Source organism: Phascolarctos cinereus, unplaced genomic scaffold (assembly GCF_003287225.1).
Source record: "Phascolarctos cinereus isolate Bilbo 61053 unplaced genomic scaffold, phaCin_HiC Scaffold_1;HRSCAF=81, whole genome shotgun sequence".
Taxonomy (NCBI): domain Eukaryota; kingdom Metazoa; phylum Chordata; class Mammalia; order Diprotodontia; family Phascolarctidae; genus Phascolarctos; species Phascolarctos cinereus.
In genome coordinates this window covers 71,457,942-71,485,884 of record NW_027555514.1, presented here as the reverse complement: position 1 = coordinate 71,485,884, position 27,943 = coordinate 71,457,942, and the positions used below count along the sequence as shown (strand labels likewise).

The 27,943-nt window shown below is 35.5% G+C and overlaps 1 protein-coding gene across 14 annotated transcripts in view; it reads left to right on the top strand.

Moving 5' to 3' along the window:
- PARD3 (par-3 family cell polarity regulator) overlaps positions 1 to 27,943 on the top strand; it is a 715,544-nt gene that overhangs the window by 334,937 nt on the left and 352,664 nt on the right. For 11 of the 14 annotated variants that reach the window (XM_020990434.2, XM_020990440.2, XM_020990435.2 and 8 more), the window contains exons 4-5: positions 28 to 206; positions 24,444 to 24,575. In XM_020990434.2, the coding sequence (XP_020846093.1) occupies positions 28 to 206; positions 24,444 to 24,575 (311 nt within the window). The remainder of the gene's footprint in view (positions 1 to 27; positions 207 to 24,443; positions 24,576 to 27,943) is intronic. The other 3 variants (XM_020990444.2, XM_020990445.2, XM_020990437.2) reach the window with 1 other exon arrangement.

Here is a 27,943-nt window from a genome sequence, read left to right as displayed (position 1 = left end):
AGAACATGTACACATCTCTACTTTCAGATATGCCTCTTCACGTACGACGAAGCAGTGACCCTGCATTAATTGGCCTTGCAACCTCTGTCAGTGATAATAATTTTTCTTCTGAAGAGCCATCACGGAAAAACCCCACACGGTGGTCCACAACAGCTGGTTTCCTCAAGCAAAATACTTCTGGGAGTCCTAATACTCGTGATCGGAAGGTAAATACCCTATCTGTTTATTGTGCTAATCAAGCTTTTCTCTTGGATATTCATATTTGATCTGTGGCTTTGGATAAGTCATATTCTTCTTAGTTTTTATGAAGGCCTTTTTGCACCAAAAGCCTGTATTTCGTGTTATTAAAAAAAAAGATTATTTGTTAAGTTGAAGCAGTTACCCTATTTTGCATAATTCTTATGTTTTGTCTTAATGTTATCAGTTCAATTCAATTAACATTTACTTAGTTCCTACTGTTTCCAGAGCATGGAAATTGAGACTGAGAGAGACACAGAGTTAAGTGAAGACAGAATTTCTGCTGTCATGGAACTTATGTCCAATAAGGAACTACACATGGATAATGATGGTACAGGATTGACACTTTGGAAATGTGGGAGGCCAGCAGCCTGTGAAATCAAGAGAGGAAAAAGAATACTACTAAGGGAAGGATCTGGGGTGTCTTCACAGACGATGTGGCATTTGAATGATCAGGCAAAGAAGTTTTGGGAACTACAGACAAAACAGGATGAGCTCAGATAAAGAAGAAAGTGCTCAGATAGAATTGGTTAATTTGCCTGGAGCATAATGAATATGGTAGAGTCCTATAAAAGGAAAACACTTCCAGATTGTGGAGGGCTTTAAGTGGCAGGAAAAGGAGCTTGAATATAACTTGCTATGCAAACTTTGTGTCTCTTTATAATGAAAAAAGTTTATGAGCACAATTTTTGGGAGTTTCTTTTCAAGATTGCTCTGGAATTGTTTAGTTCTCTCATAGTTTACTTGTGTTTTAGTGTAGTCAGAGCACGTAAACTGAATTCTTAGTTTTAGCAACTGTGTTCTGCAAGTCACATCTTTGTTTTCAGTAAAATGTGGTGAATGATTGCACTATCTGCCTCAGAGTTGTGAGGCACAAGTGACATAATATTTAGAAGATGTTTTGCAAGCTACATTAACGACCACTCTTACTAGTTTTATTAGTTGATTTATTTGAGTCATTTGTCACTTAAGAGTATGTGTACCATGTAGCTGTGAGATCCTGGGCTTAACCAACCTTTGTCTCACTTTTTTCATCTGTAAAATAGAGAGAATAATAGAACCCACTTTCCAGGGTTTTTGTGAGGATGAAGTGACATAATAATTGTAAAGTGCTTAGCATAGTACCTGGCACATAGTCAGCACTATACAAATGTTAGCTATTATTATTATTATTATTATTATTATTATTATGCAAGGAGACATAAGATTTATTTAATTACCATATTAAATGTATGTTAACATACTAACAGGTAATTTGATATTAGATTTATCCTGAGTATATTTGCAAAAAAAAGTGTATCTTATTGGTTATTTGGTTTCTCATACAATTATACAGTATTTGAATCTTTCAAGGCAAAGGATAAGTCTAAGAGAACTGCTGTGAGGAATTTGGAAGACCACAGCAGATTATTTTTACCTAGAGAAGGCTCAGAGGCAGAGAACTATTATGGTTTAGTGAGTAGAATACCATAGTAGGTTTTAGGAAGGTATAATATTGCCCCCTCATTCTTGTCATGTGACTGTACAATCACTTAACCTCTTTGAGATTCATTTAGTGGTTATCACTTAGCAACTAAATTCATAGATGGGGTTATGATCTTAATTGGTGGAAAGAATTTACCCAAGCATGAAATCAGAGATCCTGGTCATATGAATGAATGAATAAAGAATCTGTAAAGTGTTTACTATGTGAAAAGTACATATTGACATATATGGCTAGCGAAAGTCTCATGTGGATTCATGCAACTGAAGTGTGCTATTGAGAAATTTCAATAGATAACAAAGTTGCATTTTTCTTAATAGTTTTAGTTTATCAATGGACTCTTTAAACATTGGAAAGAAGCTATGATTCTTTAGTATAGTTTACTCTGAGTTTGAGCCTTAAAGAATTTCATTAAACAGGCCCATACAACTATAAATGTGGGAAATTTCTGAAATGTGGGGAAAAAAAACCTTGATTCATAACTTTTTTTAAAAGTTGTTTTTAAAAGTGATTTCAGTGCATGAAAATATTTTAAAGGATGGCTCAGTTAAATGTTTTGAAGATTAATTTTTAGCTAATTTGCAATTTACCAATGGTGTTTTGTTTTATAATTAACTAGGAAAGTAAAAAGGATCCAAGGATTTAAAGCTAGACGAGATCTTACAGGTAATCCAGTCTGACTGTTTCATTGACTACTGAGACAGCTGAGTGAAAAGATGTATCCATTATACAACTGCTAAGTAGCAGAAGGAAGGATTTAAAGCCAGGTCATATGAGTCTCCAAATCCAGGGCTTTTTCCTCTACACCAGTGGAATCAAACTCTAATAGAAACAGATATGTTACAAACTTCAAATTGACTTAGAAAACTACAAATTAACATTACCTATGCTGTGCTATATTTTTATATATTTTGTTAAACATTTCCCAATTACATTTTTTTTTTTTTGGCTAGGCAGTGGGGTTAAGTGACTTGCCCAGGGTCACACAGCAGGTAAGTGTTATGTGTCTGAGTCCACATTTGAACTCAGGTCCTCCTGAATCCAGGGCCAGTGCTCTATCCACTGCACCACCTAGCTGCCCCTTTTTTCTTTTCTTTTTTTCTTTTTTTTCCCAATTACATTTTAATTCAGGAGTTTGAACACCCTCTGATTTATAACATCTCATCCCATTCCAAAACATTTTGAATTTGAATCATCAACCTTTTGATTAATAGCCAAGAAATGAAAACTGTCACATCACAGATGTATTACTTTAGGTGACTATTTAAAAAGAAAAAAAAACCTTTTAAAGTATTTATTCAAAACCTATTCTGGTTTTCACTAGCACATTTCATTCTTTTATTTTTTTAAATTCTTTTTGTGGATGCCAAGAGTAGCTTAGTTCTGTTATGGAAGTTTCTGCATACATGTACACACCTAGACACTTATATCCTTAAACAAAACACTATTTGCAACAGGTCTTTTCTTTAGAAAGTTTTTTATTCTTTATTCTTTTCACTTGTTGATTTATTAAGCATACCAGACCAATACACCCTACCACTTAAATTTGGTTATAAACTTTAAAAAAAATACAAGTTTAAATGATCACTTTCACTATTGCTTTATATTTAGTAATAAAAAAGATATTCTTCCTGCCTGTTCAGTATTCATATACTATCTTTTCAGAGAATCACATTTGCTGATAAAGCACAAGGTATTAAACTTATTTATTCCCATAGAGGACATGGCATGTTACCTTCCCTTAGAGCCTTTTTCTTTCCCCCAAATGTTCTATCTAAAACCAAGGAAACAAACTAAATTACCCTAAAGGTCCTATATCCCTGGTGTTTCCTTTTCTACCACAATAACATGAAGGATCTTGAATAACTTTGGAACTTAATTGCATTATCTATTTCCAAGCTGAAGAAGGAATCTTGTTATAATTAATGGACTAGATTTAAATCTTGCTTTTTCATTACTCTCCATTGACATATATTCATATAGTGCTATCTCATGCAAGGACTTGTGTTCGTTCATTAAACATTTACAAAGTTCCTGTTATGTATAGTGGACCATACTAAGGCCTGGTGGAGGTACAAAGCTCACTAAGGAATATTTGTCCTTACAAAGTTATAACATTTTTCAGGGTGGTAATTGTATATGATGAATACATGAGAGAAATGCAGACATCCCTATAAATGAAGTCAGAAGATCAATGGAGGTTTCATGGAAAGAAGATTGGCGTTTCAGATGGATATTATAGTAGGGTGGTAGATTTTCATGAGGTAGGGGTGGAGATGCATTTCATGCTTAAGGTTAGTCATGGTCAAAGACACAGAAACAGGTAGGAATCAGAAGTGTTGGTGTGTGTCCATGTGTAGGGGAATAGGGACAATGAATTCCAGGTTGGCTGGAGGATAGGCTGATTATGTAAGGCAGAGTTGTGCTAGCAAAAGCTGGAAAGATAATTTGGAGCCAGACTATCAGCCAATCAATAAGTATTAAGTCCTTAGTATGTCCTAGGTACTATGTTAGACTCTAGTGATACAAGTATAAGGAATGACACAGTCCTTGCCCAAAAGAACCTAAAACTTGCATTCTAATTGGAGAGAAAAATAGGTACATATATAAGTGTATGAGCATGAAGTAGTATGAGGATGAAGCAATGGCAAATTTAGACAAAGTAGATAGAAGGCAGTTTGGGAGTGAAGATACTAGCACTTGAGTGGGGGGGATCAGGAAAGGCTTCATATAGATGGTGCTTGCACTGAGTCTTAATAGTGCTTAGAGACTCTCCAAGCTACAGGTAGTGCATTCCAGGTATGTGGGATGACCATTGCAGTAGTGTAGATCCGAGAGACATAGTGGCAAGTGTGAGGAACAGATAGAAGGCCAGTTTGGCTAGACCACGGATTATGGGAGGGAATTTGGCTGGAAAGGGAGGTTGCGGCCAGGTACTTTGGAACCTTAAAAACTACACAGACGAGTTTATATTTTATGTTAAATGCAGAAGGAAGCCACTGGAATTGACTGAATCACACAATTAGATCTGCCCTTATGGAAAATTACTTTGGCAACAATGTGTAGGCTGGACTAGAATAGGGAGAGACCTGAGGCAGGGAGGCCAATTAGGAGGCTGTTGCAATAAAAGTAAGTGAAAGGTGAGGAAGACTTGGACTGAGATGATACCTTTGTGAGTAGAGAGCAAGAGATAATGTGAAAGTAGAAATGTAAGATTTGGCAGGTGACAGGATAATCAGCTGAGTGAGTGAGGAGTTTAGGATAATGCCAAGATTACAAACCTGGGAGCCTAGAGAGATAGTACTGCAATATTAAATTGTTGTAGGCATAAGTTTAAGATGTCTCTGAGACCTTGAGTTTTAAATGTAGAATTGGCGATATGGGACTGAAGCTCAAGGGAAAGACTGTAGATGGAGCTACAGATCTATGAGTCATCAGCACAGAGATGACATTTAAACTCAGGGGAGATGATGCTATAGAATGAGAAGAGAAGAGACCTTAGGACAGGTGAAAATCTATTCATGAATAGCAGTTTATTTTAATCAAAAAAGAAAATCAAAGATAATAGAGTTACATATTTGGAAGAAACTTTATTATCTAGTCTAGTCTTTTTTTTTCTGAATGTATATTGAAATATATTAGAATACTCACACATCAATGATATGTTGAAAACGAACTCTTCTTACTCCAAAGTGTAGGCAGCCTGCTCATTAAATGAGATTCTCCAAAGAACATCAGAACCTCCTTGACCTGGCATTGCACCACCCAATCAATGGCTAACTTGATGGTCCATAAGAATATGAGCATGTCAAGCTGTGATATCTTTTCATTTGATATTTTGAAAAAAGATGAAGCGTTTGCTGCATTTCAGAATTCCCGACTCTATTTGTTAATGCTAATGATGATTCAGAGCTACTCTTTCCCTTTTAAAATAGACTAGCAGAGTATACAGTTTAAAAAAATGATGATGAGAAAGTTTTTGTTACCCTGACTACCTAATAGTCTCCATTCCTTCACTTGAGTTTCAGCATATATTTTGCATCTACTTAAAAGAGTTACTCTTATTAAAAGTTTTCACTCTAATCAAAATTTCATCTGGGAAAAAAATATTTCTATCAATCTGAATATTTTCAATCATCTTTACCACCTCTTTGGTCAACCTTCTTACATCAATGTCACTGTAAATGAAGAGAGACATTTTGGCAGGTGAGGAGCTTTAAGCCATCATTTTAAAAATGGAAGACTCAAAACACTAATTGAATGCAGTTTACTGTGAAATTCCAAGGTGAAAACCTTTGCTTATGTCATTTGCTGTTGTATATATATGAGAATGTGGTCAGGCACAGATTCCTTTCAAATGAATGATAAATTACTTTTATTAGTGTGTGCATTTTAAGGTACAATTGTGCAGAATTTGTATAGAAAAAATTTACCATGTCAATGACTTTTTGACTAGCTGCCAAGAGGAACATGAATCTGGTTAGGAAGTGTCTGGAGAAAAAAATAGTGCCTTGTATTCCTTCCTTCCTTCCTTCCTTCCTTCCTTCCTTCCTTCCTTCCTTCCTTCCTTCCTTCCTTCCTTCCTTCCTTCCTTCCTTCTTCCTTCCTTCTTCCTTCCTTCCTTCCTTCCTTTCTTCTTCTTCTTCTTCTTCTTCTTCTTCTTCTTCTTCTTCTTCTTCTTCTTCTTCTTCTTCTTCTTCTTCTTCTTCTTCTTCTTCTTCTTCTTCTTCTTCTTCTTCTTCTTCTTCTTCACCTTGGAATGTTTCTTACCCCCTGGGTTTATTGTTTCTGTTTTCCTTTGTTTCTTGGCATGTTTAGTGTCTTACCAGTACCCTTGATACATTCAGGCACGTGGCAGAGATGCTTTTCTAATTAAGTCTTTGTCACTTCCTTCTCCATTCCACTAGAGAGTTTATTGCCTTAGTTTTCCCCATCTAGCAATTTTTTTCATAAGATAAAAAAAATATAAGACAAAACTGACTCAAACCTACATGGACGTAAAATTTCCTTCCTTATTTGTCTCCCAGGTCATATGTGAAGCATTTGAACTATTATAGTCTTGAATGGTAGTAGTTTAGAAATAGTTTCAATAATATTTGCCTTTTGCAAGCACTGTGCCAGGCATTATGGGTAATCCAGAAGAAGCATAACACACGATTCCTGTCTACTTGGAATTTATAAGCTAGATGACTTTTCATGATTGAATTTATATCCAAAAATAGAATGGAGGTTGCTTTTGGGATAACTTTCCTATTTTTCTTAAGAACAATTTGTGCTGTATTTGCAAAATACTGTCTTAAAAAATGACAATGATTCCAAATCTTCTTGCATTTTTGACATGCTATGATTGATCTTATATCTTGAGCCAAAACCAGGGGATAGACATCATAGCTGCCATGGGCAATGAGGGCTTGAATATTTCAAAAGCCCAACAGTGGGAAGTTTTTAATGGTGCTTTTTGTACATGTACATATTTTAGTGTAAGAAAATGATGCAATTTGTGTTGGTTATTTATTTTGTGATAATTGGCTTGTCTTATTAGAGTGAAGGCTTAAAGCCTCCAGTGAACATTTAACATATAATTGGAGATGATGTTCAAATTCCTTTTTCTTCAGGTCTACTTATGTTCCCCTCTGGCCTTCTACCAGTCCAATATGGTGTTTTTATTTTTAATTGTTTTTTCTCTCTAATGTGTGCCTCCACACAAAAACACATGCATCCTATAAAGTCATTTTAATATTAACATGAATATATTTTTTTGTTTGTTTTGAGAACTTTATGACACTCTTTTCAGATGATAATGGCTGGAGATATTCCAAACTGCTGTCAGTAATCTTCAAGATTACAGAAGCTGTGATTAAATAGATATCATGAAGAAATGAGTGCCTCAGTAGCGTTTATTTATACTTTTCTCTTCCTTGTCAAAAAATGTTTTGAGTCTGTAATCATAATAATAATTACATTAATTCATGTTTATATAGTGCTATACATTTTACAAAGCACTTTATTCAAAATAAGAGTGGTAGTAAAGAAATGATCTCCATCTTATACATGAAGAAATAAAGCCTCAGACCAGCCTAAGTGGAAACCTTATTGAAGCTGGGATTCCAACCCAAATCTGACTCAGTCTATTACCCTATTCTGCCTCTGTATGCCATGCTAGGAATATTAGAGTTATTGGTGACCAGGATTAAAGACATTTCTATAGAGCATCTACTTCATTTTCTATTGATGATTAGGCAGTTCCATTAATTAGAAATAGAGACATAAAGTTAACCCTATCCATGAATACTAACCCTTTGCCACTCTCCTAACTAAAATAACTTTTAGCAGAGGTTCACTTGCTACCTGCTTTTCCATTGATTCTTACAGCAAATTGTACCATTTGTGAAGCAAGCTAAAGCATTGCATTATCCATAGGGTATCAGGTTTCTAAAGTGTCTCATTATTCTATGGAAACTTTTGGTACATTTTTGGAATACTTCTCTAATTTTCCAGAGCTCTCTTGGCAAGAAGCTATTGATATATATATCCCTTATGTGTTCTTTAATTGCTATACTCTCCATTGTATTATTTTGCTTCTTTCCTACTCTCTAATCCTCCTTTCCTCTGCTTTTATCTTTTGCCCTCTTCTTTTAGCTTTTTCTCATAATGTGTATGATAAACCAGTAAAGTACTAATGAGTTCAAAATTTCCATTTTACTATTGACTTACAAATAATATATCACCAGTTGGCTGCCAAAAAGATAATACATGTATTTGTGAGGCTAGCATAGCTGCCAGCCATAGTGATCATCAGAATCATAAGATGGAAAGAAGCCACCTGCTTTAGAATGACATATTGTCTTTGGAAGGGATATTTTTGCTGAGTTTAATTTCATGAGGATAGATTTAAGGAAAACTTTGCTGAGAAGTGGATTTGTAGTTAACCCTGCATTGTTTGACTTTTATATGATAGATGTCCAGAAAACAAATTTTATCCTTTTGTTTTTGTATGATGAGATTGTAATTCTACTTAAGATCATTAAGGGAAGTTAAGTAAGTGATACTTCTATTACTAGGGAGGCAGTATGGTTATAGTGAAGAGAGAAATGGTTTGGAAGCCAGGAAGACCTGTATTCAATTCCATCTCTGATGCATTGGTGGTATGTCCTTGGTTAAGTCAAATAACTTTTCAGTACCCCAGGGAACTCTCAAGGATATAAATTGTAGAACATGTGCCAGTTTGAATTGGTAGAGCTGGGTTCTCCATTGGGAGTTATGAACATCAATAAAATCATGGGTGAAGTCTAAAAACGCAACAAAAAGTTTTTGTTCCATTTCTCTTATCGTCTACCTTGAAGTCTACAATAACTGTTAATTGCCTCTTTAGGTCTTTGCTTTTTCTGCAATAATTTCCAGAATTTCATCAGTTTTTGTGGTTTTAAATACAAAAATTTATGCTTATGAGTTTGACCTTCTCAGGTATTATTCATTGGGCTTATTGTGGGAGCCTGTTTTTTATATTCCTAAGGTTATAACTGTGTCCCCTTTACACAGATGAAAGCTACATGGATTTTGTGTATTATTACATGAAATTAATTTATGTATCATTTGAACATTTGGGGCAATGCAGGGAAAAATAAGGCACACATGTCTACATTCTATTTTGGGAGGATGTTGACATAGGGTAGCACAAGAGTAATTGATTGACTCATCATGTATACAAAGCACTTTGTAAATCATAAAGCACTATTTCAGTTACAATAGGAAAAGAAACCAGATCAGTGATTTGACGAACATAGGATGGGGAATTACCTGGGAAGGAAACTCCTCTACTAAGTCAGGTTAGTAACTTGAAGTCTAAGATGGTTCTTTTGCTTCCCTAAGGTCCCATGGCCAAGATACATCAGAGATGGGGTCTGGATTCCCAGGTCTTCTGTTTCAGAGGCCACTTCTCTGTCTGTTGTGCCATATTGTCTAATATCAGCTGTAATAATGATATTGTTTAGATGGAATGGTAGCACATAGACAGCAAATATCATCCTTGGTTATTTAGTACCATCTACTTTGTTCCTCTTTTCATTGTTTCCTTTTATTTGCTCATTTCAGTCTAGATCTTAGTGGCAGTTGCTAGTTTGAGGATCTGTGAGCTATGCTCATTACTTGTGTGCTCAGGGATGCCACAGAACTGAAATAAATCATGTTCTGACCTAGAAACTACTTTATAGAGATGAGAGAGGAACAGACTAGGCTGGTGTTTCTCTGTGTTATTACTCTTACTAATGGCAAGAGCACTAGTAGGATAGGGAGTCTGGTGGGTTGGTGTTGCTTTTTTTGTTGTATTTGTGAATCATGTGGAACACTTGCTTCAAATACATCCAGGATTCTATAATATAGAGCCCTGAGCCTCAAAGTCTTCAGAGAGACATGTTCTTGGATTCTACTCGCCTTGTTGTGTCTTATGTCCTTTAACAGAAGTTACTTCAGTTTTTCCTATCAATGAGTCATGGCGCCTGCTGTTCTTGGATTTTGCAAAGTCTTTTTGAATTTTCAAGCATGATGTGTTGCCACTCAACTGCCTTTTCCCCCCTGCACTTTTGTTCTAGTCATTAATTTTAAACTTGCTGTGGCTATTATATTGCCTCTTAGAAATTATGACATATATTAGTATTTTTGAAAAAAAATCTGTCATGCTGACAAAGAGAACTATATTCTTCTTGATTGAAAGTATTCCAGTTTTGTTATTATTACCTGGTAACATTATGTATTAATTAAGGTATTACACTGACATTAATGTAGTTCAGTTTTGGTTTTGAAACGAGTTATGTGAATACTTTTTCTATTACTTTTAAAATTTTTGTGGTATAAATTACTGATTCAATGACATCATGCTTTCCTCTTATTAATAAAAATTTGAGAAATTTCCAATGATTTCTTTATTAAATTTTCTGAACACTTTTTTCTTACTATAACTAAATTTTTTATTATTAATTGCTGGATCCAATTATCAATCATGGTATGGTGAAGGAGTCCTATTTGTATTTTCATTCACCGAGATTTCTTCCTGGTCTTTTACTAGAGATTTCTCAAACAAGTTTCTTAGCTATGTTTTCAGAAATTATTTGGAATCACAATTTATTAAGTTTCGAAAAGCTCAGCATGAATAAAATGATTCTGCCCAGAAATCATTCTTCTAGAATTGGCAAATATGATGTAATATTCTGGGTGATGAGATGGGGTTTTGAAGCTGGTTGTGGAAAGGGGCAGGGTGTTGGCTTAATGCTCTTAGAAGGTTGTGTTAGTATTTTCTTTAATTTTATGATAGATGGTCCTTTAAGTCAATTTCTTTATGTGTATGAAGATAGATTAGTGTAGTGGTGGGGAAGAAACTGGACTGGAAACCAAGCATCTGTTCCTGGCTCAGCCATTGGATATAAAGGGATTTTGACTAGATGGTCTCCAAGGTTTCCTCCAGCTCTAATATGTTATGCTGCTAGTTGAATATAAAGAAGGAGGACTTTCCATGAGTGAGTCATATTGAAAGATAAGCTAATTACTAAGGCAAATTTAAATTTTGAAGAGGTAGTGAATGATTTTTTTTCCTAAAGGTAAATATGTCTGTACACACCCAAAATTGAACCTGCAAACATAATATAACTAAGGAAGTGTACTAATTTAAAGGGAAGATTTGAATGAAGTTTAATTATTAATATAGTTTTCAGATCTTTATACTAAAGTATTTTTATACTAAGCCAGTAAGAATTTCCACAAAAACATCACACTGGAACTGCCAGGCCATTTCTTCCATTTGAAATTACAGTTCTGTAATAAAACAAAACAAAACAAACAAAAAAAAGAAGAAAAAAACAGGGACAATGAGAATAGAAGCACTTACGTTTGTAGCTAGACTGGTTATTTTGAAGAGCCTGTTTATTTCCTTGGCTTGGTTTGAAGATAAAATTGATATTTATTGTCTTGACAAAAATCTGAGGTGAGAAATCTTTGGAATGGAAAAATGAAAAGATAGGTAGAATAGGTATATAAAAGAATGATATTATAGTGAGTTGTCATTAGGAGTAGATAAATGTGTGAATTTCTTTCCTTCTTCCTTTCCATCTCTAGAAATATTTTGATCCAGCCTTTACACTATGAAATGTGTTGCTGAATCTGGAGGAGACTACCTCTAGAAATATAGAAAAAAGAAGAGAAAATTTTGGCAGCATGCATTGGTTATGTGTTTAAAACATGAAATGAGATTTTTTTTTAATAGGTCATCTAACTTCACAACCAGAAAGACAGAACAGTTTTCAAAATGTTATTTTCCATATTTGTGCCTCAGATAGGTCCCTTGTAGGCATTAGCTTATTATTCAAGCCTTGGCCCTATTCTCTATAAATTGGGGGGGGAGGATCACTGTGCCCTTCAAAAATTAATTTAGTGTTACAAATTTGCAGATGTCTTACTCTCTTTGACCTGATGGGAAATAGGGACACAAAGAGAGGCTTATTCCCTTTTTACTTTGTGTGGTACCTCCATGCCATCACCATAAGATTTTCTCTCAAGTGGCAAGCCTAGGTCTTGGCTCATTCACTCACCCATGTGCCCTTCGGGTTTCAAGGTGCCATGACTTTGTCATTCTTCCTGCATTACTCAAATCTCATGTCTTTCATAAAAGACACAGACTTGCATCACCCCACCTTTGAATTATCTTAGTGTGAGAAGGATTTACTATGAAGTAGTATAAGGAAACTTTATGGAAGGAAGTTTTATAGTTTACCAAGATTTGAGACTTGAATTCTGGTCCTTTGTCAGCTATTGGGCTTTCATTTTCTCTCCTTAGCCCCTTTCTGACTAAAATTTATATCAATTTTAGTTCCATGCCTATTGAACTGAAAGGTGATAAACTTCATAAAGTCAATAAACAATACAATACAAGAAATGCCTATTATGTTCCAGGCACTGTGCCAGGCTCTGGGGATACAATTCAGAAAGAGAAAGATATTCCATGCCTTCAAAGAACTTACATTCTAATGGGGGGAGACAATATACAAGAGGAAGCTGAAAAGGGGGAGGGGTGTTAGAGGTTACCTGACTTGTGAGGTATGATGTTTCCTAGAGTCAAAACCAAGGAGAGCTGCTTATTGTGAAATTCTGAGCACTATAAAGGGAGGCTTTGGGAAAAGGCTTTTGCTCCATTCTCCAGCCCTCCAGTCGTGGGGGAGAGGCAATTGAGGGGGTGTTGAGTACCAAAGCTGAAGCAATCTCCTTGACAATGTTTTCTAGTGAGGGGAAAACATGATTCCGGGGCTAATGATGAAACATGCTGTCCACCTCATGATAGAGGAGTGAAGGACTTAGAAATGAGGATGAGATATTCTTTGTCTCTGTCTCTGTGTGATAGAGCCAATGTGGAAATTTCTTTTGACTGACTAATCATGCTTATAATAGGTTTTGGTTTTTTATTCTTTTTTATTCTTTTATTTATTTTATTCTCAATTGGAGTGGGAGGGTGAGAAGGTAGGTTTTGTATGATTGAAATTTTTTTTTAATGTCCAGATCTTAGTAATCATGTGGTCCTGGGACCTAATGAAGTCTGATGTGCCCTTGTGTATCTATAGTGGGATGGAGAAGGACATTGTCATGACCTGTGAAGGGTTTGATGATCTACATAAATATTTAAGTTTCTGAGGAAGATGACAAAGGATGGATTGGAAAGGATGTCTGTTAGTTTAGTGCTAAAATTGATGAGGAAGTTGAGAGAGTGGTCCGGAAGGAGGCAGATGTCTGTAATAATAATGGGAAAGGGCTACAAATCATTTTTGTGAACTTCCAAAGAAGAAATGTTATTGAGGAATAGAGGTAGAAGGATGGTCTGAAAGACAGCATGGAAGGCATCTTCCTCTTGACTGTCAGGGAAGAGTTGACTTGAGTCAGAGGAAATGAAGGAAAGAAATGAAGAGGACTGCTTGAGAGAGTCTCAGGGCCAGGCCAGATTTCAACAAATATGGAATTTGAGACCAGGGCAAGAATTTCAAAAATCAACCTGAAATACATTAGGAAATAGAAAAGCAAGGTTAGGGAGGAATAGAGATGATATTGGAGGTGATAAGAACGAATGATTAGCATTAGGGTGTTAGTATGATGGGAGATAGAATAGAGTAGCATTTTGTCAGTATTTGCTAGCAGGGGAGTATTGCTCAATTACTTCCTAATAAAAAAAAAGACTACAAACAAAGAAGTTTGTGAGTATAAGGTTGGAATCAAAGGGCCAATCAGTATATAAGCATTTTTTTTAAACACTTGCTACGTGCCAGGCATCCTGCTAAATGCTGGGGATACTAAAAAGTAAAGATGAGACACGTTGAAGTAATGAGTTTCAATCAGGAAATAAGGGCTCTAGAGAAGGCTCTGCCACGAATTAACTGGCCAGATGATTCTAGTAAGTTTTCTAGAGTTACTTAACTTCTCTGGAAATCAGTTTCTTTATTTGAAAAATGAGTGAGTTGGACCAGATATTCTCTGAGGTCTATATTCTTCTAACCATAAGATTCTGTGACTGCAAAACACGGTAGAAATGAGCCTGGATCTTTCTGGAGCCTTGGGCACTTCCAGATCTATTGACCGCTGACATTTCTAGTCTGATTGGGTTACCTCTTCTTTTCTTGGAAGATGGAGTTGAGTCAATGAAATTATTCTGAGGGGATCTTAGGAAATTTATTTTGAGAGGAAATCTTAGAATCAATGAGGTTATTTTACTTCAAATCACTTGGACCTCTGTTTTGGGTTTTTTTTTTTCAGCTGACTAGAACCCTGCCAAAGAGACTGGACTAAAATATCCTAATGTGTGGAGAGGTCTTTTTAAGTATACCACCTTCATCCAGAACCACATTCCTGGGCACAATGGCTGACCATGTCAACCAGTAGGTCATATCAACTTGTGAAATAACACCCAGATGGCCTGATTCTACTATTGTGACACATTAAGATGAAATTTTCATGTTGTGAAGCATAGCAACAGGAAACTTATTCCTAGAATTCATTGTAATTCTCCCTGTGCACCTGTGCATACTAGGAGGTTTCAAATTGAATGCTTATTTCTGGCAGGATCAGTACTCCTGAGTCTCTCACTAATCTAAAAGTAATTCCATGATCTACAAGTCACTGAGCATGTATAATAAAGGAGGTAAATGGGAAACAAGTTTTAGTTTAAAGCTCTCATGACAAAAGTGACTTCTCAAAAGTATGTAAAAACACTTTGAACATTACACTATAACATAATGATTAAAAACTCCAGCCTCAAATCTTGGGAAAAAAAATTTCTACCTACAATGGTTGATGTAAAGAGTACTTGCCTGGATAAACATTTTTCTGCATTTCTCTTTGATTATAGCATTTTCATAAGTTTAAGCTCTCTTTGCAAACAAAAAAGAATTTTATTATGCTTAAAAGAAAATCAAGCTGGTGAAACAGTAGAATGACAGGCCTGGTGATGGAAATCTGTAATTCATCATTGGTATTTTTTTCAAAACCTCAAATTATTTATTAAGATAATCATTATTTGTGGTGGTGCTGGTCACTGTCCTAAAAGTTCTACTAAATTTCATTTTATTAGCTCATTGGCTGCTTCTCCTCAGTGAGAATCATTGTTTTGGTCATTGTTTTCCCTGGATTGATTGATTAGTAGAATTTTCCCCTTATATGACATTAGCATTCTACCTAAATCAAGGAGGGAGAGAGGGAGAGGGAAGGAGGGGAAGAGAGAGAGAGAGAGAGAGAGAGAGAGAGAGAGAGAGAGAGAGAGAGAGAGAGAGAGAGAGAGAGAGAGAGAGAGAGAGAGAGAGAGAGAGAGAGAGAAAGTGTATGGGTATGTATAATTATATATGTTGTTGTAGTTCAGTCATTTCAATCTTGACCAATTTTTTGTGACCCCATTTGGGGTTTTCTTGGTAAAGAAATGAGTGGTTTGCTATTTCTTTCTCCATCTCATTTTACAGAAACTGAAGCTAACGGGGTGAAATGACTTGCCCAGGGTCACACTAGTGTCTGAGGCCAGATTTGAACTGAGGAAGATGAATCTTCCTTGACCTTATATTACTTCAGCCAAGTTCATAACTACCTTCCCTGTCTCTTCAAAGAAGTGAGGGGAGGTATATTTTATATTCTTTCTTTGTGGCCAAGCTTAGTTGTTAAAATTTCACAAAATTTTAATTTTAGTTGTTTTAAGGGAGCATTTTTAAGTAAGCATTTTATAGATATTTTTTAAAAAAAGAAAACTTAGTTTCCCCCCCTTTTTTCTTTAGTGTATACTTTAGCATAATTCTTTCTAAAATAACAAATTACACGAATTACCTGTAAAAAATTTTAGGGAAAAGCAAGATATTTCAGAAAAATTGGTATTTCTTATCTTTGCCCACGAATGCACAAAAGTAGGAGCTTTGGAGAGACCTCAAACCTGTTATTTAGACTGCTTAGAGTGTTGTTCTTCAACTATTAATATGTGTGGATATCACTAAATTAACTGCAAAATACTGTGTTCATCATTCTGGGCTTCAATAATAGTTTCATTTGGTCATGTAGTCTTGTAATGATGATGTATTAAATAGATTACGTAAAATAGAATTGCTGAATTTTGGGACTTTGTATGCATGAGGTTATTGAGATGAAATATAACTGCCTTTTAGCTTTTTCTCACCTTTTTCCCTGAATTGATAGTGACTCTCTAGATAAGCTTCATTCATTGAACTTCAGGGGTGGTCATTTTCAGAAGGCTCTAATCAAAGTAAGTAATGTCAGTGTCCATTATGATGTCTAAATTTTGGAGCAGTAAGTGAATGAAAATGACCTGTCACTCCTATTCTGTGCAGTCATTTAATCAGTAAGTATCTGTTAAGCACACGCAGTATGTATGACAGTGCATAAAACTTTCGGAGCATTAGATTGGAGCCCAGTGTAATTCAATGTTAGTTAATAATGAAGGCATTCTTTCTTCTCTTATCTTATGGGCTTATGAAAATAGTTTAAAATCAATCTCCTTGAAAATATTCACATGTCCATGGTAAATGAAGATTTAAGCAGCACGTGGGATAATATTTAAAATACTGGGTTAGTTCTATTGATGCATTTTTTTTTAATGAGTAGGTTGCTGGACTGGTTTAAGAAAAAAACGATGTGGGCCAGTAAACTTCTAAGTATCATTTGAAATCCATTTTTAGGACAATGTCTTTTGACCTTGATTCTTCCTTTTTAGAGGGCTTTGATTTATAGATCAGCAAAGGACATTTAAAATAATCTACCTAGCAAAATGTATTTTCTGTTTGTCTTAAGTCGGATCAGTTTTAGTATTTGGAATGTTTTCAAGTCCATGCTGTAGGTATTTGAAGATGGATAAACTACAATATTTCCTTTCAGAAGATAAGGCTAGCCTCAACAGGTAGGAAAGTGATGTAATGCAGTATCTAGGGCTTCATTGAATCCATAATGTAATTTTGGTTTATTTTGAAGATTTCTGTTTAGTGTGCAGATGGATTTTTATGTGTGTGTATGTGAGCCATAGTTACCAATTTAAACTCTCTTTTTTAGTATAGACTCTGAAATAACATCTACTTCACTGGGGACTTTTCTGGAGCAAAAATGAACATAGAAATGGAAAATAGAAAATGGAATTCTTTTCCATGAATTCTCACTGATCATAATTGCAAAGTTTTAAAAAAGGGTTTAATTTCAAAATCCTAACAACATAGATGTATGAATACAATGAAATATATATGAGGTATAGCAAATAATATTCATGTGCATCATACTGGTGTACTTTTTAAAAATTTTATGCAGCATAGCTGGTTTTTAAATTGATGGATGAGTTGAATTCCAAAAACTTGTTTGTAAGTTGACCATTTGTAAATTAGAATTTATTTTCTCTTAGATTTCATGTGAATAACGGCAGTTAGGTTTCCTTGGCTAGCACAAATGCTTATTTAAGCCATTAAATGTTTTTTTTAAAGTATTATATTTCAGTTATATTTCTACTGTTGTTTCTATAGTTAAAATATACATTTAAACTCAGGGTGCTAGTAATATCTCCTTTCCCCCTCCCTTAACACATACCATCAAGTGGACCTTGGAGTAGGAGGAAAATATTATTATCTTTCTTATAGTATGATGGGAAAGGACCATTGTTGTTAGATGGGGCAGGATGTAATCCCTACCCATAATTTCCTTGCAGCCATGCATAATGGCATATTAGACTAAAACTCAGGGGGATTCAATGTTCACGAATAATGAGGTTAGTCCTGCTTCTTCTGATAATTTTATAAAAAAATGCTTTAGCATTTTGTACTTGTATGTAGCCACATGTCCATGTGTAACTAATGATTTATGCTGTAATGTGGTCCTGTACAAACATACGGCACTTAAGAGTTACAACAGTTGGGTATCATCTCTTTGCAAGCTGTGTCGTCATACCCAAGTGACTTTTTCTCTCTGAACCTCCATTTCTTCATCTATAAAATGGGAATAAGAATGGTCATATTTTCCTTCCTTACCAGGTTTTTGTTTTTATTTTAATGAACAGCGAGACCTAAAAAATATAGCATCAATAGTAGTCCTCGTTGTTTTAGTGGTTGATTATTCTGCTGCCCTTGAGTGCCCTTGAGATGCCCCCTCTCTCCCTAGTAAGTCATTTGTTACTCGGGGGAATGTATGATGTTTCTAAGCCAAGGCTGGTATTTCCTCCATGGGAAGAAAGGGAATTTTCCCTTTAGTCACGTCTGCATGCTCAGCTGGAGTATACAAGGAAACCTTTACTTCTTAATAAGCCCGGTCTTTGTGGTTCTGTGTTTTACTGCTACACATTCTGAGAGCCTTGTGAATTTAAGATATTTTGACGTGTCTATATTAAGTTTTGGGGGGATTGTACCAAGCACCTGGTGCATACACATGCATGTGAGCACGTACACACAATTCTCTGACGTAGAGATGTGTGATTATTGAACACATACAAAAAAGCATATATTAGCTACTTTTGTAAATCTTTACCGAAAAATATGGAAAAGTTTGTGTGTAATGGTGGTGATAGGTTGAGGGTGGGAACATTAGTCCAACTCGTAATGATTTTGCATATAAAAGTCAGTGTGAATACATTCTAAGACTACTTCCCAAAACACTGAAGGAAAGAAGGCAACACACCAGGAAGGCGGCTAAGACTGGTTCATGATCTAAGTAGAAGGGACTTTTCGCTGTGAGCTGCTTGGCTTCGTTTTGCCTCCAGAATAAGCTCATCGCCTGAAATCTCAACATCGTGGGAATGGATTCAGTTTTGAGACTCAGCGTCACTGCAGCACCTTCAGTTGTCTCTCTCCTCTGATTGGAAGGCTGGAGGGTGGAATCATAAGCTCCTCCCAAAACTTCCTTTTATGGAGGGCTTAGGCATTTAAGAGAGTAAAGTCATTTCTCATGGGCTGCTCTACTTGGTTTTGACTCCCCGAGTGACTGGAAGGTCTCCTTCTGTCCCTTTTTTTGCTCTCTTTTGGTGTTTTGTCTTCCTCTGTTAGAATACAAGCTTCTTGCGGGCAAGGACTGCCTTTCTTTTTTTATTTGTGGCCCTGTAGCTCAGCACCATGCCCGGCTCATGCGAGATGCTTGATGTGGTTCAGTCTTTTCAGTTGTACCTGACTCTCCATGACCAGCTTTGGGATTTTCTTGGCAGAGATACTGGAGGGGTTTGCCATTGCCTTCTCCAATTCATTGTATAGGTGAGGAAACTTGAGGCAAACAGGGTTAAGTGATTTGCCCAGCATCACAGAGCTAATGAATATCTAAATCTTTATTGTCTATTGATTGAAGGCCCCAGGCCTTGTGAGACTAAGAAATGAGAAGTACAAAGGGTTCTGTTTCATGTGTGTAATTTTAAAGGTGCTGGAAAAACTATGTAGTAGGGAAAACATGGAGTATTAGAGCAAATACTTTGGAGTGAATAAGACCTGGGTTCAAGTCCTGCATATGACATTATATTAACTGTTCATGAATTAAATATTTAGCCTCTCACTGCTGTAGGCAACTCTTTATATTATAGATGGATTGCCACTCTTTATCGATGGAGGGAATTTGAACACTAGGAGTTCCTTATATCAATAAAATCACAAGTCTGTGTCTCCCCTTACCCCTCCCTCCCACCCCCATCACTCTCCTTACCACCCCCACCCCCCAAAAAAGACAGTGGCAGACTGTAGCAGCTGTTGTGTCATTGTTAGGAAGGAAGAAGATAGAGGGGACACACACACACACACACACACACACACATTTGGGGTATATTGATATTCCTAGTCAGACTCAGAGTAGAGGGGGAACCCTAACCAAGGCTAGCCAGAGGAAAGCACATTCTGGAAGTGGTTATCCAGAGGAGAGGGTGGAAAATACCACTACAAATGCAAAGAATGAAGGGAAGATTGGAGCAGCAAATCCCAAGGTTTTTAGTGACCAGTTCACTAATGGATGCTTTTTTGCCCCTCCAAAATGACGAAAATGTCCTAGAGGTTATTCTAATTCTCTTCCATTTAACATTTCCTATATTCCCTTTCTGTTTTAATGTCCTAAGTTGAAAACATACTTTGTTACACATTATGTTAGAAATTCTGAATATATTAACAGGATGAAGTTATTCCATGCTCATTTTTTAAAGCTAGTATGGTAAGAAGTGCTGAGTTAAATCTTTAAAATGTTTTTTTACTGTTGCCTCTGAATTAGGAATATAAGATGGCACAGATGAGATAGAAGCAATGCTGTCTAAAAATTATGTCCATGAATTATCTCTGTTGCTTGTGACCATTTAAATTTTCCTAATTCATGCCCTTGGAATGAGGAAAACAAAAAGTAAGCAGAACTATTTTATCAATCTGAACATTTTAAACAGAGACAAACATTGACGTTCGCTGAACTACTTGCAAGCATTTTTTTGCACAAAATGTAATAAAAATAAATGTCATTGTGCATTGATGTAAAACTGTTAAGATTTGAAACAAGCCTGATCAATAAATGCTTTTAACAAGTGGCAAGGCTGGCAGTATAAACTAGAGGGTATTATTCAGCATAAAGGTGGGACACTTTCCAGTATCCTTTTTTCTACATGTAAATATTTTTTGTACTAGAAAATTCTACTCACCTTGGCATTGAACTATATATTTTGTGATGTCTCAGGTGTCTAAATTCTCAAAGCCATCACCAAAATGTCAAAGGACATCACCAAAATGCTAGGCCCTGAAATAATGTTAAAATGTGATATATGAAGTTACTAAAAGAAAAAAAAACATCTTTGCCACATAAGTCTCAATAGTTCTTAACCTCCTTATCAAAAAAAAAAGGCCTAACAAAATGAGTCAACATTTCTTGTGTTCTAAATATTCATGATAAAGTACAGCACTTAGCTTCAGTCTCCTAGTAACCACAGTTCATGACTCATAATTAACAACAATAACACGGTGCTATTTGGTTTAGAAAGTGCTTTCATATTATTGTGCTATAAGACATGATGAGCAAGCAGATTTCAGAAAAACCTGGGAAGACTTACATGAACTGATGGTTAGTGAAGTGAGTAGAACCAGAAGAATATTGTACACAGTAACAGCAACATTGTGTGATGATCAGCTATGATTGCCAAGCTCTTCTCAGCAATACAGTAATCCAAGACAATTCAAAAGGCTCGTGATGGAAAATGCTATCCACATCCAGAGAAAGAACTATGGCATTTGAATGCAGATCAAAGCATTCTCTTTTCACTTTTTTTTTGTTTTTCATGGCTTTTCCATTTTGTTTTGTTCTTCTTTCATTACATGACCAATGTGGTAATATGTTTACACGATTGTACATGTAAAACCTATATCAGATTGCTTGCCATCTGGGGGAAGGGGGTATAGGAAGAAGGGAGAAAATTTTGGAACTCAAAATTTTATAAAAACATGAATGTTGAATACTATCTTTATGAGTAATTGGAAAAAATTAAATACTATTTCAAAAAAAAAAAGAAACACAAGAAAGTGCTTTCATATCCATTATCTCATTTGTTCCTTTTACCAGTCTTATGAAGTAAGCAACTGAAGTATTATTATTCCCAGTTTAAAAATGAGAACACTGAGATTAAAAAAAGTCGCTTTTCCAAGGTCAAGTGGTTAATGAATGTTTTTAGTAAGTCTTAGCAGAACTAGGACTTTAAGGAGATCTATGTATATCTATATCATCTATACCTATATTTATATCCCCCCCCCTTGCTCTCTCCCTTTCTGTCTCTTTATATTTACTGGTCCTTATAATACATTATCTTCAAACACTGTACCACTCAAAACTCTACCTTACCCCTGCCCTTCTGGTCATGGCTCACAGTATATGGATGAAAAATAACCATCCATTAATTGCTTACTATATTCTAAATGCCAGGGAAACAAATAGAAAAGTAAAGGCCTAAGTCCATGGAGCTTGTATTTCAGTAGAGAAAATACATACACATGATGTCCAGGCAGGGACAATTTAATCTTGAAAGCAGTGGTAAGAGTGGCCATAGAGGGGTAGCAAGACACTCTCTAGTCTTGAACAATGTCAGAGTTGATTGGATTTTGGTTCATAGTTCCAGAAAATGGAGGGAGGTGGGGGGAAAAGAAAGAGAACCTATTCAGCAGTCAGGAGGAGGGGCAGGGGTTCATGAAGAGGCTATATAGGAGATCAGAGATGAGAGTAAAGTGAAGCATGGCTTCTGCTTTCCTGAAGGTAGTGTTCCAACATATACATCATGGGGTGATATATTCCATCATCATCAGTGTTTCCTGGTCAAGACTGGCCATTACAATGATTTGAGTTCTGATTTTTTAAACTTTTTTTTTTTTGCATTACATTTTTTGATTCATTGCATTTCACCACTTTACATTTGTCATATGTATTATTGAACTAGGGCTTCTTATTCTATGTCTGGTCCTCATGCTGTAATATCATGTTCTTTCTATGAGCAAGAGAGTCCTAGTAAGTCCCAAATTACTCTAGAGTTAAAGAAGGCACAGTACATTTGATTAAGAATATAGTCAATACTGCCACTGGGTGGAACCATTTTCTTATCCAGCTCAGTATTCTGTGGTGTTTGTCTCTGGTTCCATATTATAATATATGCTACAGGAAGAAATGATTATTAAAGATTTGACATAGACTGATCCTGTCAGTATCCTTTTATATCTCCATCATGAATACATTTTTCCATACTTTTGGTCCATTTATATTTCTTTCTGGTCCTATGCATTTTGGTTATTAACTTCCTTAAAGTTGTTACTCTCCATTCAATGGAAAAAAAACTGAACTTATAATAGTAAGAAGTTATACTTTAACCTCAGCTTTCTCTCTTACTGGAAATGTGAATACAGAGAAGCCATTTACGCTTCTGAGGTGTTTACTCATCTATCAAGTAGGGATGATAATAATTACACTATCTACCTCATAAAAGTATTGTCTAAGCATAGACTGCAAAGTGGTATCTTGGTGTTCTAGAATCTGTTCAATTCAAGCATACTACTGCACTAAAGCCCATTTAAACACATTACTCCTTACCTTATTTTTTTCATCTTTGAAGTCTTTGTTTACATAGCTCAAACTTGATTCAAAAAGTGCTATGACTTCCAACAAGGATATTACCAATCATTTCCCAGTAACAGATCTCTCATGTGGGAATTTTTTGACTGGGAAATTGTATAGCCAATGGTTTTCTCTACTGCACTGCAGGCAAAATTCAGGTTTAGTCATTGTACCCTTGCAATATGCCCTGATTTTAGTTTCCTTCAGAATAATGAAAATTAGCTTTCAGTGCTTGGTATTCAATATGAGTCCTGATTCCGAGAAATTTATAGGATTTATTGGTTGTATTGGGGGCATGAAAGAATATGTAAATTTTCTTATATGCCGAAGCACTTACTGATAATTAAATAGTCTTCTACAGAATGCTACATCTCATCATCTAAATTAGTTCCTCTGCTAAGGAAGATACTATTCATGACTGTTCCCCAAAATGTGCTGCTCATATATATGACAAGAAAAAAATGTAGACATGCTTACAAATGCCTCAGGGCCTAATTATGGTTCTGAAATGGGAAACAAAATCATGGCTTTAGAGATGGAAGAGACCTTCTAAATGATTAAATTAAATGCCTTCATTTTGTGAGTAGACTCTGACCCCGAGATCAAGTGATTTGTCAAAGATCACAGAGTAGAAGAGAAATAATCAATGAGAAGAAATGGGGGGAATATTGTAAATGATGATTTTTCTTTTCTTCATAAATATTTTTAAAGAAACTATGAAGGACAAGATTGAATTTAGTAGGATTTTAATGTGTCTTTTTAATTGATTGTGTTTGTTGGGTGCATATACCTAATAATGCGCACTAGTATGTACAGCTATTGGGACAACTTTCTGTTGTGATAGATACCATCTGATGATTCTGCGGTCTTCTTACAACTTGAGAAGAAGTAAGCAGAGAATGCTATATTATATAGGTATCTAAGAACTCTTAATAGCTAATTAAGACAAATGGATCCCAATTATGGAAGTAACTTAGAAGATCTTATTTCTTGATTTTGTGTGATCTTTTAATCCATATTTTGTATTTGTGGAGTTTTGTGTGTGAGCTATCAAAACCAAACCAAACCAAAACAAAAACCAGTTGCAGTATTAATTTGCAAGACCTGGTTTATTACAAGACACTTTTTGTTTCTTTTGGAATAGAAAGATGAAAACTACCGAAGCCTCCCACGGGATACTAATAACTGGAATAACCAGTTTCAGAGAGATAATGCTCGCTCATCATTGAGTGCCAGTCATCCCATGGTGGACAAGTGGCTGGAAAGGCAAGAACAGGTAATAAATGTTATTATAGGTGTGTGAACATACACAAATATAAACTGTTATATTTATATATAATATCTTATTAGTTTGATAACTTACCCCATATCTTTAAATGTAGTACTTTTCCATTTGTCAAAGAAATAAGCTTTGTATTAGAATTTGTTGTTAGCATGTAATATTTAGGTTTTATAAATAAATTCCAGAGGGTAATTATCACATAGATTTTGATTTCTCACCAGTCTAACTTACTTTTGTATGCTGGGCAGTGATGGAAATAAATGGAATTATGATTCTCTGCTATTCATGAGGCATAGGTGACTACTTGTCTCAGAGTTAATGGCTATTTTCAAGGCTGTAATGTTATCACTAAAAGTAGAAAGTGACTTTTTTTTTCTAATACCTGCCATTCAGGCCAAATGTCTTATTTCTGAAGTAAGATATTAATAATATTGTTTTTAAAACTATTCTTGATTTTTCATGAGGAGCCAGAGTTTTTGTTGTACTTGCAATCCACAATAACAGAATATGTAAATATTGAATATACAATATTGAGGTGTCTTCCCCTTATTATGTAGTAAATTCTACTTATGAGAATATAGCTTGAGTTCCCTTTAAAAGAAACTTCTGGTTCATAAGTGTATTGGAATTATTCTTGTCTTGAATTTGGATTAATGATTAGTGTAGTAAAAAATATGAGTGGTTTTCCTATTTTGCCTTGCCTTGTGCTTAGATCTATAACCATATCACTTCCCTTTCTATTGTTATTACAGATGTTGTTGTTTGTCCTTCAGTCTCCATCCTGGAGCTGTTCTTCCCCCTTTAAAATAGCCTAGTAGAGGGGGCCATCACCAGTCTTGACTTTTGTCTTATTACAAATGACAATTAAACTAAAGGAGTAGTTGACTTCTACTGTCATTACTATTTAAGTTTTATTCTGTTGAATTTTCTTAGGATAAGTGTACTAACTGCACAATGGTAAGTTGTTAGAAAAAGGGGAAATGTGTATAAAAATGTGTATAAAATGTGGTTATAAAATTTAATGTTCTAGGTAACAAGATTTAAACCCATTTGGCACATTTATTTTACTTGTAGTTTTCAAATGGAGTCTTTTTCAGAATGATAAAGCTTGTAATATTTTAAAAAAACTATTTCAGCAGCTCCAAATTTTGAAAATATGCCATATTTAATTATCTTTTGAAGGCTTAACATAATTCACTATTGTAGTATTTCTTCTTTTGAGCAAATCTTGACCTAGTGCAGTTTCTGTTTGTAATTTGGTCATTAATAGAACAGTTATTCTAAGCAAAAGGCACTAAATTAGGGCTTCATACTAAGCAAACCTTTCAAAAAGGCTATGTCCCTTAGTGTTTGATTTTCCTTTTTTAAAGTGATTTTCTCTTTTTTTTTTTCAAAATACATATTCTTATAGTTAACGAAACATGTGTTCACACCTTGTCACATAGTATTTCAATGATATTAGCTGATTGATTCCAAAACCTGAAACCATCATATTTCTTTAGATTTATTTAAAATGATAATCCATTCATTAAGTTTAATGCTGATGAGCCTATGTGTACCTGGAAGAGCAGTAGCTTTTTGTGATTTCATACCAGGGTAATTAATTAGACTGAAAACTCTTTAATAGGGCATGAACAGCGGAAGGAAACTCATAATAAGGGGCCTGGAATGAAGCAGAGCACTTCTGTATGTTGAGGGTAGCAGTGGAGTAGTTGGTTATATTGATGGTCAACTTCCATTTTTGTCAGTAATCTAATTTTGGTTCTCCTCTCCTAATATTTAAGTATGAAAAAATGTATTTAGGAAATTATTCAGTACATTTCTGGAGAAAGCTCTTTACTTTTTATCCCCCAGAATTTATCAATGTACAACTGAGAGTCATCTCTTTTTAATTGTGCCATTCAGATTGAAGGGGTCAGTGGTCTCCAAGATGTTATATGCTTTCAGTGCTTGTGGTTCTAGCCCCCCTTCCCCCATTTCCTGCTAGAGTACTTGTCTCTATTTTTTTCTTTTTGAAGACAGTTATGACCGTATTATATGACCATTATTACCAATAGGTATCAACACTAGGACCGAAAAGGACAATAAACATTTAAACTGGAAAGGCTGTGTTAATAGGTCCAGTATGTGAGCCCAAGGTCTCTTATTCTTTGTGCAGGACTGAAATTGAAAGTCAGGTTGAATCTTCTTTCAGAATACTGGCCACTAATTTTCATTCTTATACCAAAGGACAGCTTTCGAACCTGGTAAGAAATCTGGTAGTTTGTGAAGGAGATGCCAAGTAGCCACTTGGGGAAAGTCCAATATGATTGTTAGAAAATGCACTTTTTTCTTCTTCCTTCTCCCTCCCTCCTTCATCTTTTCCCCCCATTCCTCCATTCTCCCACTTCTTTCCTTCTCTCCCTGTACTTTGGTCTATTGAGTTTAGTTTACATTGGATGTTACTAACTATGCTAGGGACCAGAATCAGGTGATTCTCCTGGAAAGAGTTTACTGGGCATGTTTGAAAGAGTTTTCAGCTGCAAATGCTATGACTTCTCCAAGTAAATAGCAGGGTGCCCCAAGCATTGCTGAATATCCTCAAAGAAGTTAGACTAAATGACTTGTTATCCAAGATAGGAATTACAATGGAAAAACATGCTAGTGGATAAAACTGATTCCAGGAACTAAGAAATAACCAAAATTCTGACAATTTTTGCTGTGTTGGAATCTCTTTGTGGGTTTGAATTCCATTCAGTGATTCCCACACACTCAGCTCAGGATTGGACCATCACTTATTGGCAGGTAACAGAGCATAAGCAGACTTTGTTTACGTACCTCTGAAACTTTATTGTCTGCTAAAGCCAACTAATGAACCACACAGAAAGAGAAGGCAGCAAATTTATAATACTAAATTAGAGGAATTTAGTACTAGAAAAAGGAGGGACCTTTAGGGAAGTCTGGGACATCTGAGAGAATAAATGTTCAGTTAATTGGGAGCCTGCCCTTTTCAATACCTCCTGCACATTATCAGACCCTGTACTCAATTAGGAGGAGGATGTACAAGAGATGAAAGGATTTCCCCATTTCTCTTTTCTTTGAGGTATGTTATAGGGGAATTACTGCTCTGACCGTTAGAGGAAAATCCCTGTTTTAGGTTTGGGTCCTTCATGGCAAAAATTCATTCTAATTGGCAAATGATGCTATAGAAGTTAAACTGTGAAAATAATGGCCATAAAGTCTTCACTGCTGAGTCTAAATACGACATTGCTTCCCCTTCTACTTCCACTTCCCTTGGTTTAAGGGATGTTTTCATTAGCAAAAAAGTTAGTCTCACATTTCAGCTTTATGATTTCCAAGTCTCAGCACTATATCCAGGACAC